This window comes from Sminthopsis crassicaudata, chromosome 5, assembly GCF_048593235.1.
Source record: "Sminthopsis crassicaudata isolate SCR6 chromosome 5, ASM4859323v1, whole genome shotgun sequence".
NCBI lineage: Eukaryota > Metazoa > Chordata > Mammalia > Dasyuromorphia > Dasyuridae > Sminthopsis > Sminthopsis crassicaudata.
The window spans coordinates 232058389-232076531 of record NC_133621.1 but is presented as its reverse complement, the minus strand read 5'-3'; the positions used below and the strand labels follow the sequence as shown (position 1 = coordinate 232076531).

Sequence of the window (18143 nt, the reverse complement as noted above, 5' to 3'; positions counted from 1 at the left end):
TCTTTCCCAATCTAGCCTTTCCTTAGTTCTGACACAGTAAAGCTGTGCACTTTTCTACTTCACTCTCACCTGACACAATCACTCTATGCATTCTCATTATTCTCTGGCTCCCTCATCTATCTTCTCATGGACTTAAGAAGACCAAACTTAGCTCAGTGCCCCATTTCAGAGAGCTAGCAGAACAGAGTTTGGAAACCAGAACCTATCCTCACTCTATATGAAAAGTCTTTCTGGACCTGAAACTTAACCTCTCTTTAGGGGTCAAATGGGGAATCTACTTTCTCAGAATCCTCCTGGAGCACTTCCTTAGGTTGCTAGTCCCTGAACAGCAAAGAACTAAGCCACAGCTTCTAGTCCAAGAGAAATGAACTTCTTCTGAAGCTTCTCTGAATTTCCTTTGATTCAAGCCTTCCACCCCACAAGCTGTTGCTGTGGGAATATTTTTAAAACACAAACCTATAGAATGAAGACTCCAGGAAAGGCTTCAGCTTACCAATATTATCTAGTCATCAGCTGGCAGAGCTAATGGGGAAAGAAGCCAGAAAAATGAACAGCCTGTAACCCTTAAGAAGTCCACAGCAAAAACCATGCAAAGGTCAAAGGAGTTCTAAATGACAATGATAATTATGCAACAGTCAATGTGCTTAGATCTGTCCAACTTACCCAATGTAATTAGTCCGAAGAGAGATCTCTAGCTCCCTCAGCACTTTGGTCGATTCTTGGACTCTCCTCCTGAACTTCTACAAACATCAAATTCTCAGTCATTCCCAAAGGACCCCACCCTAATTTTGTAGAACAAAAGCAGTGTAGGAAGCACAGCATTCTAGGACCACAGCTTAAAATGACTCTTAAAGTATCATGGCATATCAATTCTTCTCCCTTAGAAGCAGCTCAATACCCACAATCCTACCCCATTTCCAAATGAAAATATTTTTTAACTGCACAAAATCACTAGGATCACAAAAAATTCTGCATAAAAGATACATCACCTTTCGGGTCACACTGGGGTCCAGGAAGCTCTGTAGTTTCTGGATATAAGTGTGGGGAGGATTCTTCACCTGAAATCGCTCCTGCAGGGGCAGCACATAACAGAGATAGAATGCTCAGAAGAGACAAGTCAGTCTTCACTGTGGGAATCAGTCCTCCCAACAATTAGGATAATCTAACAGCTCACTTTATGTAGAACTTCAAAGCTTAGAAAGTACTTTCCATACCACATCCCTGTTCAGTAGGGTACCCACTTTTTATAAGTCATTTACAAATCATTTGTTCCAAGTCACCTACAAGTAGTAAATACCAGAGTCAGAATTTGGATCCACGTCTCCTGATTCTAAGTGTTGTGCTCTTAACACAATGCTTCCTCATATATGTGGAAAAGAAAATCCCAAATGACCAGGGAGAAATAACACCTCCTAGAAAGCAATTATAAAATCATCTTCTCACACTATTTGGTGCTACTCAAATTCTTAACAATCTTGGATAAATTTGTATTCCCTCACTATGAAATATGAAGATCTGGGAAAGAACAATGAAGATAATTAGCATTAGAAAAAAAATCTATGAGAAACATGTAAAAGAACTGAACTTATACCATTATATAACACTGGAGAACAGCCATCTTTAGGAATGACAGGAATCATGATCAAATATCCATATTTTCTCAGAGCTGAGCAGAAGCAATGGATTTTTAACCAAAGAAAAGTATTAGATGTCACAAAGAATTTCTGGACCTGGAAAATGCTAAGGGGCAAGAGACTGACAGGGAATAAAGAATATTCCCTATATTGGAGAGGTAAATAAGACCTCCTACTACAGGTTATGAATAATATTGCCTGGAGGCAGAGTAAAGGACAAAATTATTACTTGGAAGTCCTGTCACTTTTAAAGAAGAATCAGTTATTAAACTAACACTATTCCCCTAGCTGGGGAAAGAAAGATTCAGGAGTTGGCTCTGATCCAGGAATTCCCTGTGCTATAGACCTGAGTGCTGTGTTATTTTAGATGAAAAAGTCCCATCTGTCTAGAATTGACTATAGTCCCTGCCTCCAATAAACTACTAGGGCATTGCTTTTCTGGAGAAAAAATAACAGAAATTGCTGTGGAAACTGAAAAGCAAATTTGGCATTTGATTAGATCCCCATCATAAGTGATTACCTGGAACATGAATGATAAGCTCCAGAAGGTGGGTCAAGTAATGTCTGATGTACCAGGAATGGATTCCTAGAGGGACTGGAGGAAGCAGCAGACCTTGCCTGGCTGGCATATGGGACACCCCACCCCACCTTCCTTCTGTTTCCTGTTCTTTTGCTGAGCCTAGTACCTGATCACAGATGAGATCCCACTTTTTCTCATTGTCATATTGTCGTAAGAGGCGGGCCTTGTCTGGAGGCAGATTCATGGAGCTCTGGGGGAAAAAAAAGAAAGAAAAAAAGAAAGAAATGAGTCTATGATTGTTAGGGGACAGCGATTAGATGGAAAACACCACCTCTTTTCTGTTCCTGGGCCTTTGCCTCGGTATACTTTGGAGGACTGGAATGGGGCAAAAAGGGCCATGAACCTGCCCTTTATCACTTGGTACAGGGAACTGATTGAGAGGAACCTATCCTCCCCCCCAAATCAATGCAGCCTAACAACTCTTCTCCAAGTCTAAGTCTTGGACAAACAGGATGCACGGCTGTTACCACCACTTCCACATTCCCCCTTTTCAGTCAGGTCTTGGTAGGCTTGAGGGAGGGGGGAGAGAGAGAGAAACAGGGAGTAAAAACCATTTGGCAGGCTATGCCCTGCATACTTCAGAGATCATACTAGAACTAAGGACTTCTGTAACTAATCTCTCTACCATCCCTTTACTAATTGTCTGTCCTCCACTTTGGGGCATCTCAATTTCAGACCAGAGACCCTCTGCTTGGAAGTCTTGTATGGCACTAGAATCACTCCTACACCTTATTGCCTTAAGGTGCCCTAACAGTTCTATTTCCTTCAGCCAACCAGAAACTCCTAATTGCCATTTTCCTCAAGTAGTGATTCCCTATATCAATGAAATCATGGGTTTGGTCTCTATCACTATAATGATTGCTAACAAAAAGAATGTATGTGTGCTTTAAATTTAGAACCTAGCACCAACATTATCCCTTTTATTTGACCAAAGTTTTGTTGTCTTTATGTTACGGTCATCATTATTCTTTTAGCTCACCTATATTCATCCCCTTCAACTTCTTCAACAAGTCTGCCCATGTTTCTCTAAATAAATTCTTTAAATTAATGATTCCTTACAGACTATTCCAATCATACAATACAGTTTGTTCAGTCTTTCCCTAATTGTTGAACACACATTGTTACCACAAATAATACTCTCCACATTCTTCTACATATTTGTTTTTTATCCTGTCAGTGACCTCCTTCAGGCTATAACTTTATTTTCCCTATGTATTTATTTTTAAGCAGTCCTCAATTTTTCAGCCATTCCCACTACTACCAATCAGCCTCTAAATTAGTTCTTGCTTAGCTCATCAATCACATTCTATTGATGGATTAACTTTTGTAAAGTAAAGCTCCAATTATGTCACCCTAATATTTAAAGACCTTAGAACATAGAATACCGCAAATGCACACACACACACACACCCACACACACACACACACACCATAGTCATAACTGTTGATGTGAAAATTTTATCTGTAGGCCAACTGTTTGAAATGTAGAAAACATAGGAACAGTATTATAAGTGATGGTTAAGTATCAAAACAACTCATGAAATTCTACTATTATAACCCATACTATATTGGTGCATAATTTTAGAGCTTTTTTAATTCAACGGATAGCATTACAAAAAAATTTTCTCCAGCTTAACCTTTCCCAGCCTTTTCCTTTTTGGGGAAAAAAAAAAGAATAGAAGGTCAAGACCAATGGTCAAATCAAAACAAAATTAATGCCTCCAGAAAATAAATTAAAGGCAATAAAATGTAGAATAAAAAAGTACTTTTTGTCTTGCAGCCTTCTCTAAGTCCTTAGAATTCCCCAGTATTTGTGGTAAAAAAAGAAATCTGGAAACTCTTCAGCCTGGACTTCCATCTCCTACTCAGTTGCCAAGAGAATGGCCTCTTTGGATTATAGACATTAAGGACTGTTTCTATTCTATCCCTCTAGATAAGGAGGATATGAAAAGATTTGCTTTTTCAGTGCCCAATGTTAATTTGGCTGAGCCTTTTAGAAGATATGAATGGACAATTTTGCCACAGGGAATGAAAAACAGCCCTACTATGTGCCAAATGTATGTTGCCGCTGCTCTTGCTCCAGTAAGAAAAGCATTTCCAAAAGTAATATTGTTACATTATATGGATGATATTTTGGGATGTGCACCTGAGGAACAAATGTTAGAAGCATGTCTACAAAAGACCATGGAAACACTAAAGAACTACAAATTGCATATAGCTACAGAAAAAATTCAAAGACATGCTCCTTTTCAATATTTAAGATATGAAGTATATCCTAAGACACTCACAGTACAAAAGCTTTCTTTAAGAAGAGAGAAGTTAGACACCTTAAATGATTTCCAAAAATTAATAGGAGATATCCAATGGATGCATCCAGTGTTAGGCTTAACTACCAATCAACTGCAACCTCTATATGACATTTTAAGGGGAGACAGTGCTTTAAATTTACCACGCCAGCTTAAAAAAGAAGTTCAAGAGGCTTTGAGAGAAGTTGAACTGGCTTTATCCAATGTAGTTGAAAAAGTCAATCAAAAACACTTGGAAATATCAGTTTTTGCTACAAAAGAGCCACCCACAGCAGTCCATCAAGGAGACAGTGTGATTGAGTGGGTGAACCTCCCAGAACAACCAGAACAAAGCCTTACTCCTTACTCAGAGCTTGTGGCTAGAATTTTATTAAAGGCCATTAAGAGAGTAGTACAATTATCTGTGACAATTGAGAGACGACAGAACTTTACAATTTGGAGCCCACAACGTGGGGCAAAGACTTTTGCTTATCCTGGCTAGGACTTATTCTGAGCCCTTCAGAGGAGCTAGCCCGGACTTGACAATTTGGCGCCCGAACAGGGACAGACAAGATCCTGATTTCAGTGGAAAAGCCTCTGATCCAGATCTCAGTGGAAAAGTCTCTCTGACCCAGAAATAAGCGAGAGTAACGAGAAAACTTTGTTAAAGAGCTAAAGTAGAATTTCAGTGAAATGGGGCAAATGTTTAGAAAACAGCCTTGTGTTTCTGTTCAAGGAAAATGTTTAGAGAGCATTATCAAGGTTATGAAAAGCCAAGGATTGATTATAATTTTGGAAGAGATCACTGAACTTTTAAAAACTGTGCAGGTCATATGTCCTTATTTTTCTCTGGAAAAAGAATTGGATCTAAAGGAATGGAAATTAGTAAGAGAGGAATTTTGTCAATACTATAACAAAAATGGACCTAACTCAATTTCCAAAAACACACTTCAAATATACAATAAAATTCAAGTGGCTTTAAGAAATTATATAAGTTATAGAATAAGGAAAAAGAAGAAGAAGCAAAATGGGGAGGTGCCAACTAAACTAGGTGAGAAGGATGAATCAGATAACAATGGAATTAAGTACAATTCTGAGCAACAGGAGCATTTCCCATCTCCTCCCCCAATTAACCCTTCAGGGGTAGAGGAAGAAGGAGGAGGGGAAGAGGCAGTGATACAAACAGAATCACCTATGACAAGATTAGAAAAAGCATTGGTTAAAGCTAAGAGAGAAGGATAGGATATAAGTGATTTTATACATGCATATCCTGTAAATGAAGAGATTGACTCTGTAGGTCAAAAAAGGAGAAGATATACACCTTTAGATTTGAATAAAATTAAAGATTTGAAAAAAGGTTGTACTCTTTATGGGGCTACATCAGCTTATGTTACTAGATGGTTTGTCTTATGAAGTCCTAACCCCAAATGATTGGAAATGCATAGCAAGGACATGCCTAAAACCTGGACAAAATTTGTTGTGGCTTGCGGAGTTTCATGAATTATGTAAGATCCAAGTCAGATGCAAAATAGAAACAGGAGTTAGCACACAATTCACTTTTGAGCACTTAGCTGGTGAAGGTCAGTATGGAGAGAATTCAGAACAGATTAATTATACCTTGACAGTGTATGAGCAAATTGCTAAGGCTGCAATAAAAGCTTGGGGTTCCCTCCCTGGACAGAAAGATTGGGAGGAGGCTTTCACTAAAATACAGCAAGGTCCCAATGAACCTTTTGAGGATTTTGTGAGACGTTTGCAAACTGCTGTCAAAAGAACTATTGGAGAAAATGCAGCTACAGAAATAATGACCAGACATCTGGCTAAGGAAAATGCCAATGAGATTTGCAAAAGAATTATATGGGGACTAGACAAAGATGCTCCTTTAGAGGAGATCATAAGACACTGTGCTACAGTGCAAACAAATACTTTTTACACCCAGACTATGATACATATGAAAAGACAGGGTTCCTCCTAGCAAGGGACTTCTAGAGAAACTCAGAGATGTTTTCAATGTGGAAAAGTTGGACATCTAAGAACTCAATGTAGATATGGAGATAGCGTGAGAAAACCTAAAACCCCATGTCCAAAATGTCACTAGGGCTTCCACTGGGCCTCAGAATGCAGATTGATCCAAGGAAATGAGAGGCGGAGCCGAGCTCCAAGATATCAATCAAAAGATAGGTGGGGCATGATGGCAGCTGAGATTATACCCAAAGAGCCTTTAGAAGGTCAGGACTCTGATGTGATCTATCAGCCGAAAAGTAATCACATGGAAGAAAGGGATTACCTGATCAGTCAGCCAAAAAGCAATCAGATAACAGAAATGGATTACACTTGGGGAGAATACAGGCCTTTTAAACCAACAGGGCAGTGTCCAGTGTAAACAGATCCAATGTAATTGATAGTTGATGAGAAGAGATTTAGAAAGTGGTAAATAGAAGGGAATTAGATAGGTTAACTGCCTGGGAGAGAGGGTTTGCTTGTATTTTAACAGATAGAAGGAAACAGATGGAGAAGGAAACAGATGGGTGGCAACAAGCACTTGGAGACAAAAAAAAAAAAAAAGAGAAAAACCTCAAAACAAAGGAGAAGATCAAAGAAACATCTGACAATGAAAGAGCATAGCTGATAAGGAGACTGTTAAAGAACATTAAAACCAGCAGGAATCATTGGATTTCCTAACACAAGATGAGACTTTAAAACTTGTAGGAATTATTGGATTTGTGGCACATGAACTAATGGACAATGGACTTATGGACATGTATAAATTCTCAATTTATGATTATTTGATCATGTTATTTGTTACATCACTACTAGCATGTGTTATGTTACTATGTATTTATGTAATTATGTGTAATATCTCCCATATTGATGGATTTATGTTTCAAGGTTATGACCACCCTATGTTCTAAATCAAAAGAAAGGGGGAGATTGTTAGGTTCTTACTAAGTGATAAGTCGGTACTTGGCAATTCTCTAGCTCAGAATTCACACCTTTAGTTCACATCTTTAAAAGGAGTTTACACCTTTAAAGGACTTTACACCTTTGGAATACCCACAAGCCCATTCTCTGGGAGGATATAAGGAGCCACCAAGGCTGCCTCCCGGGACATTGAGTTTGAATGGCAGTCTGAAAGGAGACAGTCTGGATTGGAAGAAGGACAAGACTTCCTAAGAGAACTTCAGGGAAACTTCAGGGAAGCTGGAGGAGATTCAGGGCCAGGATTCAGGAAGAAGAGGAATCAAGATTCTACCTTTGCTCTGGCTGGAAGTTCCAGAAGCCTCCCAAGAAACCTGCTCACAGAGGAAAAGATTATACAGAAAAGAAACCTTCTCCCAGAGAAGGATTACAATTGAGAGGCAACAAGACATTACAGTTTGCAAAAGGAAAAACTTTCCTATCTTTCCCTCTTCTCATTCTAGGATAAAGAAGATTGAAGTAAATTATACCTCATCATTTGAAACCACGAAATTAAAGTCCTTCAAATATTAAATTTCTAATCCAATAAAAGTAGCAACTTGTTTGTTGCCAATGAAACTAAACTGAAAAGACCTAGATGGAGAAAGAGGAAGTTTTTCCTCTCCCAAAAACATTATCAAAGCAAGAGAAAGTTGCTCCTGCTCTGTAGCTGACAGAGAGGCAGAGCAGAATGAGAAAAAATTAAAAACATTTTATTGAAATTATTTTACTAAAGTGTTAAGTATACAAATACAAAAGAGAGTCTTTGCCCTCAAAGAAAAAATGTTCTAATGGGGAACACAACCCACAGGGAATACCAGTCAGGGAAAGACATTTTGATCAAGAAAGTTACAGGGACAATGACCAGAATGGGGGGACAGAACGACATAATTCACCCAGGAAAAATGGCAGAATTAATCCGATCATGGTTTGTTGCTTCAGATATAGAGTAACCTGAGAAGGGAAGGGAAAGGCTTCCTGTAGAAGGTAAGACTTAAATGAAACCTGAAGGAAGCATGGAAGAAGCAATACAAACAAGGGCTGGACAGGAGAGAGTGAAGCATGATAGGTTCATTTATTAAGCACTTAATATGTGGGAAGGCATATTTGGTTCTGGCCCTCAAGAATTTCACATTCTAAGAGAGGAGGCAACATACAAGCAAGCAGGCTCACACAAGATATCTTTGTATCTTGTGGATACAAGATAGAGAAGACAGAAGGTAATAATACACCAGCAGTCGGAAGTTGGGAAAGCTTCTATAGAAGGTAGAACATGAACTGATCTGCAAACAAAATCAGAGAAAGCAGGAGGCAGAGGGAAGAAAGAACACTCTAGGCATAAGGAACAACCAGAAACAGACATTGTGTGTGTGTGTGTGTGTGTGGTGTGTGTATGTGTGTATATACACGTGTGAATTGCTGTGATTTGTCCTTCCTTCTTGAAGAGGACCATGGCGTCAGGGAAGGGATGTCATGACATGCCAGTGAGCTGGGTCACCTGCCTCACTTTCCCTTCCAGAGCCATCGAGGTCCAGGGACCAGCTGTAGGTGGTCTCCTACTGGAGATGGCCCAGAATGTAGAAGAAGATCAAACATCCTTATGCTCCACCCACCCACCCAAGAACTCTGTGATCCAATAGCCTTCTTGCTGCTTCTTGCATAAAAATTACATCTTCCACTTTTTTATTTCCATGGGCTGTCTGTCCCCCGTGCTTGGAACACTCCCTCTTCTCTTCCTCATGGCTTCCTAGGCTTCCTTCATATCCCAGCTAAAATCTCACCTTCTACAGGAAGCCTTTCCCCACTCTTCTTAATTCTAGTGCCACGTTTTAGATGAAGGGAAGGAACTCCGGTTGAATGATTTTTATTGGGAAAAAAAAAAAAAGTATTTTTAAAAAATTGATAAGGAGTAAGTAAGGCAGAAGCCTATCTGAGAAAATAAGTGGAGGAGGAGGTATTGAGATGTCAATCAGTGACATTTATTAGCCATCTACTATGTGCCAGGCACTGGGTCAAATGGGGGTGATACAAAGAGTGATAAAAAGTAGTTCCAGCTCTCAAGGTGCTCACAGTCTAATGGGGGAGGCAATGTGCAAACTATAAATAGCATTAACTGGAAATCATCTTAGACGAGTCTGTGCATGGAAGGAATAAAGTACAAAAAGGCTGGAAAGACAGGAAGGGGTCAAGTTATAAGGACTTTTTCAGAACATTTTCTATTTCATCCTGAATCAAAGTGGAAGTTGGGGGGGGGGGGCTGGGGAGAGATGGGGTCAGACCTGAGCTTCAGGAAAATCACTTTGGCAACTAAGGGCAGGATGGAGAGAAGTGGAAAAACTTGAGGAGACACCAAGCTGAAGGCTATTACAATAGTAGAAGAGTGGTAGCTGCTGGAAGCAGAGAGAAGAAATACATGAAAGATGCTATGAAACTGGAAATGACAAGATACAAAAGATTAAAATGCTGGGATGAGTCTGAATGAATAATCAAGGATGACATTGAGCATGCAAGAATGGATAACTGATTGGGACAAAACAGTTCCCTTAAAGTAATAGTGAAATTTTGGAAAGGGGAATGTCTGGGGGAAAGATAATCAATTCTGAATGTGGATGTGTTGAGTACAAGATGTTGACACCTCTGGAAAAAAGCAAGTTGCATTCTAAGCTTGGGGAAATTATACTGTTCACAGTTTAGTGGTGAGGTGGGGCGTATCCCTTTGAAGGAAGAATATCTTTAAGTCAAAGGGAGGGAATGTTAGCACTATAATTAGAGAAATTCCATGGAAACATAGGGACCAAATAGAATATATTATGAACAACTAGGCCTGGTGGCATGCAGATGCAGTATTAACTGAGCAGAAGGGTGTGGGGGGCTACTGCTGCCAGTAAATAGTCTAGTTTAGGATTGCTTTTAGATGGATTTAATAGTAAACTATATTTAATAGCAAATTGCTTCTTAGTTTCACCTTTTGCCCTATTCCAAATTCATTTGCATGCTAAATCAGGGAAACATCTTTAGAATGTCTAACCCTGATAAGGAATGAGAAAGGGTTAAAAAAAAAAAAAAAAAAAAAGGAAAAAGCAACCCATTTAGATTTTGTTAGCTGGGTGTAACCAAACAGCTTTTAATTTACTTTTATTGGAAAGAAGTGTTATCCATTATACCTTGGGAGACTAGACCAGAAATAGCCAAGTGGTCCTAAAGCTGAAAGAAGGAACAACCCCCAACAGAAATAATACAGCCATTTATACAGATAATTATGACATACACTAGAAATGCATGCTAATAACATTGATAGATGATTATAATATGGCTTTATATATACATATACATATATATGCAAATATACATAAATTAAATCATATATGGTATCTATAATATACCATATGTGTGTATAAACATACAAACATATGAATATGTATGTGCACTGGTATTGTCCAGTCATTTTTTCAATTACATTCAACTCTCCAAGAACACATCTGAGGTTTTTTTGGCAAAATGGTTTGCCATTTCCTTCTCCATCTCATTTTACAAATGAGAAAACTAAGCCAAACAGTGTTAAGTGACTTGCCCAGAGCCACACTGCTGTATGTAGAGGCCAAATATGAACTCAAGAAGAAAAGGCTTGTTTGGATCTAGCCACTGTGCCACTTACCTGTCTGTCTCTCTGTCTCTCTGTCTCTCTGTCTCTCTCTCTCTCTCTCTGTCTCTCTCTCTCTCCATATATAGATATAGATATAGATATAGATATAGATATAGATATAGATATAGATAGATAGATATAGATAGATATACGTATATCTATCTATCTATATGTCTTATATATAAAAATATACATTCACAAGAGCAATACATGCATAATATTGCATATTGGCATAGTAAGTAGTGAGTTCAACACAGAAACAAGTATGCTGTACAACAAACATAAGCTGCACATAGCTAAATAGCAGAAAGTTCTATAAAAAAAAATGATGTATAGGCTGATTTCAGAAAGGCTTAGAAAGATTTACATGAATTGGTGCTAAATGAAACAAGCAAAACCAGGAAAATATTTTACAAAACCACAGTAAGACTGTGTGATGATCAACTGTGACAGACTTGGTTCTTCTCAATGGTTCAGTGATCCAAGGAAATATCAAACTTTGGATGGAAAATGCCAGCTATATCCAGAGAAAGAACTATGGAGACTAAATGTAAATCAACATATGCTATATTCATTTTTTTTTCATTTTTCTTCTGGTTTTTTTTTTTCCTCTCATGGTTGTTCCCTTTTTTTTTTTCTCTCCCAATATGATTCATATTAAAAAACGAATGTACATGTATAACAAAAAAAAAAAAAGTTTTTACATGTAACTGAGGAAAATTTATTTTAAAATGTTTTTTTAAAGACTGCAGGTTTCTACAAGGATTTAGTCTCTGCTTTAATTCTATCCACTCCCCTGAGCTAGAACAAGAAAAAATAGAAACAAGAATTTGTTTTTTTTAAGGGCTTCTGGTTTAGGTTTATACCAATCATAGTAATCCCAAGAATGGAGGTAAAAATGGCAATGCTTTTAAAAGGAGGAAAGGAGGAAAATGTTCAAAAACTTTCCCAGTGTTTTGGAAGCTTTGAGAAAAGACCAGGAAGTAGGCTTATTTTGAGTAGATCATATGATCATATATTTAGCAGATATTGACTAATCCACCCTCTTTATTTTAGAGATGAAAGAACTAGGCCCTAGAAAAAGGAAATGATTTACCAAAGTTAAATGTAAGACAGTAAGTGGCAGAGCCAGGATTCAAAAAGCCACGTGCTCTGTCCCCAAATCCAGAACCTTGAGATCAATCTTAAGATAAAAGACTTGAATAGAAAATGCTATAGGGCTGTAAGTAACCACTTCTTTAGCTCTTTCCCCATCCTTCCAAATATTCATGTCTTTTGAAATTTCCCAGCATTATTGCTGAAGTCCTCCATAAGAAAATTCCCCTGCAGTCTGTTTCAGCCTTCTATCCAAGGGAATCAAGCTTAGAATTCCCCATGAGATGAAACAGTACCTTGTTCTGAGCGCCGTATGTTTTTATTAATGCTATAGAGCTGTTGGTGAAATGCCACTACAATATAAATAAGCCATATCTTCTGTGACCAAACAGAACTGGACACATGCTTGGTATAACCAGGCAAAACTTATATCAGTCCAATGGGCTGGCTGGAACCACCAAAAGGGTATTCCCAAACATCAGCGTCTATGCTCGAATTTCAATGGAATAGGTAGGAAAGTCTCAACTACCTCAATGTGTCTCTACTTATAGTATCGCCATCTGGCCATTGTTCTCAATGAGTGAAGTCCCTCCCTGAACCAACCTAGAGATGGCAGGATGCTCAATTCATGTTATCCTGCTTCCCCTCTAAGGCTACAGCCAGTCCTAATGCAGTAGCAGCTCCCAGACAATAAGGGTTATTTTCAGCCAGTGACTTTAACACAAGCCAGCTGGCTTGTATGCTGGGCAGGAGTTCTCCTCCACCCAGCCCTCCCAGAGGGCTCACAGCCCACATTGTTTCACTGCCTTCACTGTTTATCTTGTTATTTCTGCTTTGCTCCTCATTCCTAAATAAAATGCAATTCTGTATAATTAAGCAGTTTGATCAAAGGTAGAGAGCCAAAATTTTATGCCAAAACATAAAGGGCATGTTTTCCCCCCAACATTTTTCTCCAGCCCATTGACAGTGACTGCGATAGTAGGAGTGTTGGGAAGACTGAGTTTACTGACTGCGTAATCTCCAGACAGCCTGGCTGTGGTCAACCATGACGACAAAGCACACCAAAGCTACTTTTTCTGCCTTTCTCCCTACTACCCAACCCCCACTTCTGGAGCTTGAGTTTAGAGAAGACAATCTGAGACAGATAGTCCTGGAATGAGACTGAGTTAATTACTAAAAGCCTTTGGGAAAACTATATCCTGTGGCAGAAAGGAAATAGCAGGAACAGCTAATGACACTTGGCCAGAGGTAGATCTAGCCCCTGGTTTACTGCAGGAGGATGGAAGCAGGGCACTGTGACTCTCATCAACCAGCTTTCCCCAGACTAAAACACTTTGGAAATTGAATTAAAGTAGCCAGAAGCAGTTTCCAAAAGGATCTGACATTCAAGACACTCATTATGGCTGTGCTGAGCTGCCACCAATTCCACGGCTACATAACTCATCCCTATGCTCAGAACATTCACATTCTCTAAAGGTTTCTAAAGAAGTAGCCAACTTTGTGGAAGGATAGGTATAGATCACAGTTTCTCTGTCAGCAGTTCTTCCAAACTTACAGGAAAATACCTAAGGTAATTAAGGTATTAAGGGAAAATGGATTACTCCTTGACATTGACAGGGTTGACAACACAACCCTGATCACGGTTTCCTGATGTGACTTCAGTATGTGAGTCCTAAATGTGAACAACAGCTGCCTCCAGTGGGATCAAAGCCTATATCAATACGGTCACTATTGGGTTTGTGACTCATGGAGAAGTTATTGCTTAAGTCATCAAGAAATCTGGGAGGAAAAAAGTGAATCCATTTGGATGACTGCTCTGTTATCAGGATCTCTCATTAGAATCCGGAGGAGGGGGAAGGGAAACCAAAATGCACTTTATAGGAAAAAGTATTAGACTAGAAGGCCCAAGACTTTCCCAGAAAAATGGGTTTTTGTAGGACCATAGACAAATAACCATAGGCAACTCTGAGCCTTAAGAGTCTTTATTCTTGCTATGGTCTCTCAGCCTTAAGATTCAATAGATCTGTGATTTCTACTGCATTCTTCAAATAAAGCTGAGCTTCCTTTGCCCAGTTCAGGAACCCTAAGCAGGAAAAGAAAGGGGGACAAGAACAAACCAACTGCCGCTTTTGGACAACACAAAGGAACACAGCATGAGGAAATGGCCTTGGCCAGTGCTACAGATTCAGAGGAGACACAAAGCAAAAAACCAAGAGAGAACACTTGTTTTTGTAACACTTGATATTCACAAAGTCCTTTCAGCTACTTTCTGAACATCAAGTCCAACTTCAGATGAATGATGTCTAAGTGCTGACTTATTATCTGCATGAAATCCTGATCTTTCCTCCATACACTTTGAGAACAGCCAGAAGTATCAAGCTGTTTGTGCCTTCAACAACTAAGAATCTCAGTTATGGAAAAAGTTCGTTATATCTCCCAAACTCGCAATGCTCAGCAGATCAGCCATTGAAGGAACGTGGTCTGCTTGCTGGCTTTTCAACCCAGTGATGCCTCAGACTGGTGGTTAACCAGCACGCTCCTAGTTACTCATAATGGAAACAAATTATTTGAGGAGAAATAAATTCTCAAAGTCTTTGTGGCAAGGCATTTTAAAAAATGTGTTGATCCATGGAACTATGTTTAACATGATTGCATATAAACTATATCAGATTGCTTGCTGTCTTGGGGACAGAAAAACAAAAGAAAAGAAAGAGGAAGAAAAACTTGGAACTCAAAATCTTATTTTTAAAAATGAATGTTAGGGCAGCTAGGTGGTACAGTGGATAGAACACCAGCCCTGAAGTCAGGAAGATTTGAGCTCAAATCTGTTCTCAGACACTTAATACTTCCTAGTTGTCTGACCCTGGGCAAGTCACTTAACCCCAATTGCTTCAGGAAAAAAAAAAAAAAAAAAAAAATTGAAAACTATATGACTGGAAAAAATTAAATTTTTAAAAACGCATTGATTCATTCTGTTTTAACATGATACTACAAAGGAAACCTCTATAAATGAGGCAAGAACAATTAAGTAAAACTGTCTAATGTAACAGTCTAATGTTGATACTAGAAATTTATATCATCCATCAATTTTTTAGTTTACAAAATAGTCAAGAAAAAGGAAGGTCATGTGCTTTAAATCTGAAAGAATGGTCAGACATTATCTGCTGTTGCCTCTTAGTGGTGACTTTATTTACCTTGTAATAAGAGCATAGAGTTCTTTAGACTCTATGCTCAAGATTCCATGTCATTTCATTTTAAAGTTTTCTCATATATCTAAGGATAGCTTCAGATCTGCCATTCCCTAATATAGTAGTTTTCCATTACATTGATATACCAGTTTATTTGGCCATTCCCTATGAATCACTAGCCAGCCATTGTTCTCTCCTCCAGTGAGGAGATGCAATAGCATTGTATGGGGGACCCTAACAAGGAAGTGCATCTCACTTAGAGGATGCACTGATTCTGGTGTTCAATTCATTCTTTTCATTCATTTATTTATTCAATTTTTCGTTCATTTAATACAGTATTGATATGTGATTTTATCTATACTGGCTCTTTCTCCACAATCACAGAGAGCAATTCCTCTATGTCTTATTAGATGGTCTTTGGGAGATGCCAAGGCTAAAAAAATTTGTAATTCCACTGCCAATCTAGTGAGGCCTAATTGTTCTAAAATGCTACTGCCAGGATCAACTCCTTTTCTTTTTCTTTTTTTTTTTTTTTAATTCATTTTTCCAAATTATCCCCTCCCTCCCTCCACTCCCTCCCCCCGATGACAGGTAATCCCATACATTTTACATGTGTTACAATATAACTTAGATACAATATATGTGTGTAAATACCTTTTTCTTGTTGCACATTAATTATTAGCTTCCGAAGGTATAAGTAACCTAGGTAGATAGACAGTAGTGCTAACAATTTACATTCGCTTCCCAGTGTTCCTTCTCTGGGTGTAGTTGTTTCTGTCCATCATTGATCAACTGGAAGTGTCAACTCCTTTTCTTAAAACCTTCCCAGTAATGCATACTTCTCTTTCTGAGCTTCAAATGTAATCTTTATTCATTTCATAAATCCATGTCTCTTTTGTTTCATGTAAAGTCTCTTGCCTACTCACTGCACTTTTTTTTAAAGTTTTATTTAAGCTTTTAACTTTATACCTTTCATTTCTGGATGTCATAACTGTATTCTCAATGACAATTTTTTTTTAAAAATCTGAAACAGTGACCATAGCTGATAACATATGCAACATTCTGCTCATGTAATCCCCTACTTCATCAAGAAGAGAATCATATTTCTTCATCATTTCTCTTGAGTACTTATTGGATTTTCAATTTAAGACTTCCTTTTAGTGAGTTTTTCAATTGCATTGCGCATTCTTCTGGTTCTGCTTATTTCACTTTGTATCAGATCATACAAATTTGCCCTTGTTTCCCTAAATTCCTCAAATTTCTCATTTCTTACTGTACAATCAATATTCCATCACATGCATATCATGACTTGTTCAAATATTCTATAATTTACTTTCTAGTTCACAAAAACTGATGCCATGGCAGACTGGAAACTTGTTCCTGTCTTTGACCTCCTTAGAATGTATGCCTTATAGTGGGTTCCCAGGTCATGTTACCATGATACTTGCTGCAGGTTACTTGTACCCAACATAATTCTCTCCACTGATTTCTGGGTCTCCTACAACTTTGTTTCTTTAGACTTCTGAGCGATTTTTCAGAATGCATTCTGAGATTTGCAATTGTACAGCAAACCCAGAGACACTGTGCCAGGAAGAACACTGGAATTTTGCACAATTTTACAAGAGAAATTTATACTGCTCCGTTCCTTCTATTTCATCCTGGGTCCACCAGATGATTGCCTACTCCAGATACGTATAAAACAGTAGATTATCCACCCAACTGAATTCCACAGTAGAATATGGTATTAAGAGAAAAAACAATTATTAAAGTGAGTTATTTTTTTAATAATAGCTTTACATTTTTCAAAATACATGCAAAGATAGTTTTCAGCATTCATTCTTGCAAAACTTTGTGATCCAAGTTTTTCTCCCTCCTTCCACTTCTCCCCTTCCCCTAGACAGCAAGTAATAATATAACATGTGCAATGTTAAACATGTGCAGTTCTCCTAATCATATGTCCTCATTCTTCATGCTGTACAAGAAAAATCAGATCAAAAAGGGGAAAAAAATAAGAAAGAAAAAAGCAAGCAAGCAAACAACAAAACGTGAAAACACTATGCTGTGATCTGCACTCAGTCCCCACAATCCTCTTTCTAGATGCAGATGGTTGTCTCCATCCCAAGTCTATTGGAATTGGCATGAATCATCTCATTGTTGAAAATATCCATCACAGTTGATCATCACATAATCTTGTTGTTGCCATATACAATGTTCTTTTAGTTCTGCTCACTTCACTTAGCATCAGTTCATGTAAGTCTCTTCAGATGCCTCTGAAATCATTCTGCTAATCATTTCTTATAAAACAATAATTATATTCCATAACATTCATATATTATAATGTATTCAGCTATTCTCCAATTGATGGGTATGCACTCAGTTTCCAGTTCCTTGCCACTACAAAAAGGGGCTGCTACAAACATTTTTGTACATGTAGGTCCTTTCCCCTTTTTTATGATTTCTTTGGGATACAGACCGCCAGTAGGGACACTGCTGGATCAAAGGATGGACCCTACATAGGACATCTTCCACAACAGTAATAAACATTTTTTTCAAGTATGTTATCTCCCCAGTTTATGTGGCTTAACTTTCATTAATAATCAAGGATGACTAAAGGTCAAAATTATTTCTGTGGTTTTATTTATCAAGCTATCTTATATCACATCAGTACCTACATGACTCTGATGGAAGAGAAGAATTGAAGCTGGCTGCATTTTGCTTCAAACAAGGTTCAGAATAAGTTTTTGTGATCTTTGAACTTTC

The 18143-nt window shown here is 38.2% G+C and overlaps 1 protein-coding gene across 3 annotated transcripts in view; it reads right to left on the bottom strand.

Annotated features, from left to right (window-relative positions):
• Positions 1-18143, bottom strand: part of FMNL3 (formin like 3) — an 83751-nt gene that overhangs the window by 29455 nt on the left and 36153 nt on the right. For all 3 annotated transcript variants that reach the window (XM_074270450.1, XM_074270449.1, XM_074270451.1), the window contains exons 2-4: positions 2321-2404; positions 990-1070; positions 664-740 (exon numbers count right to left, since the gene is read on the bottom strand). In XM_074270450.1, coding sequence (XP_074126551.1) covers positions 664-740; positions 990-1070; positions 2321-2404 — 242 coding nt within the window. The remainder of the gene's footprint in view (positions 1-663; positions 741-989; positions 1071-2320; positions 2405-18143) is intronic.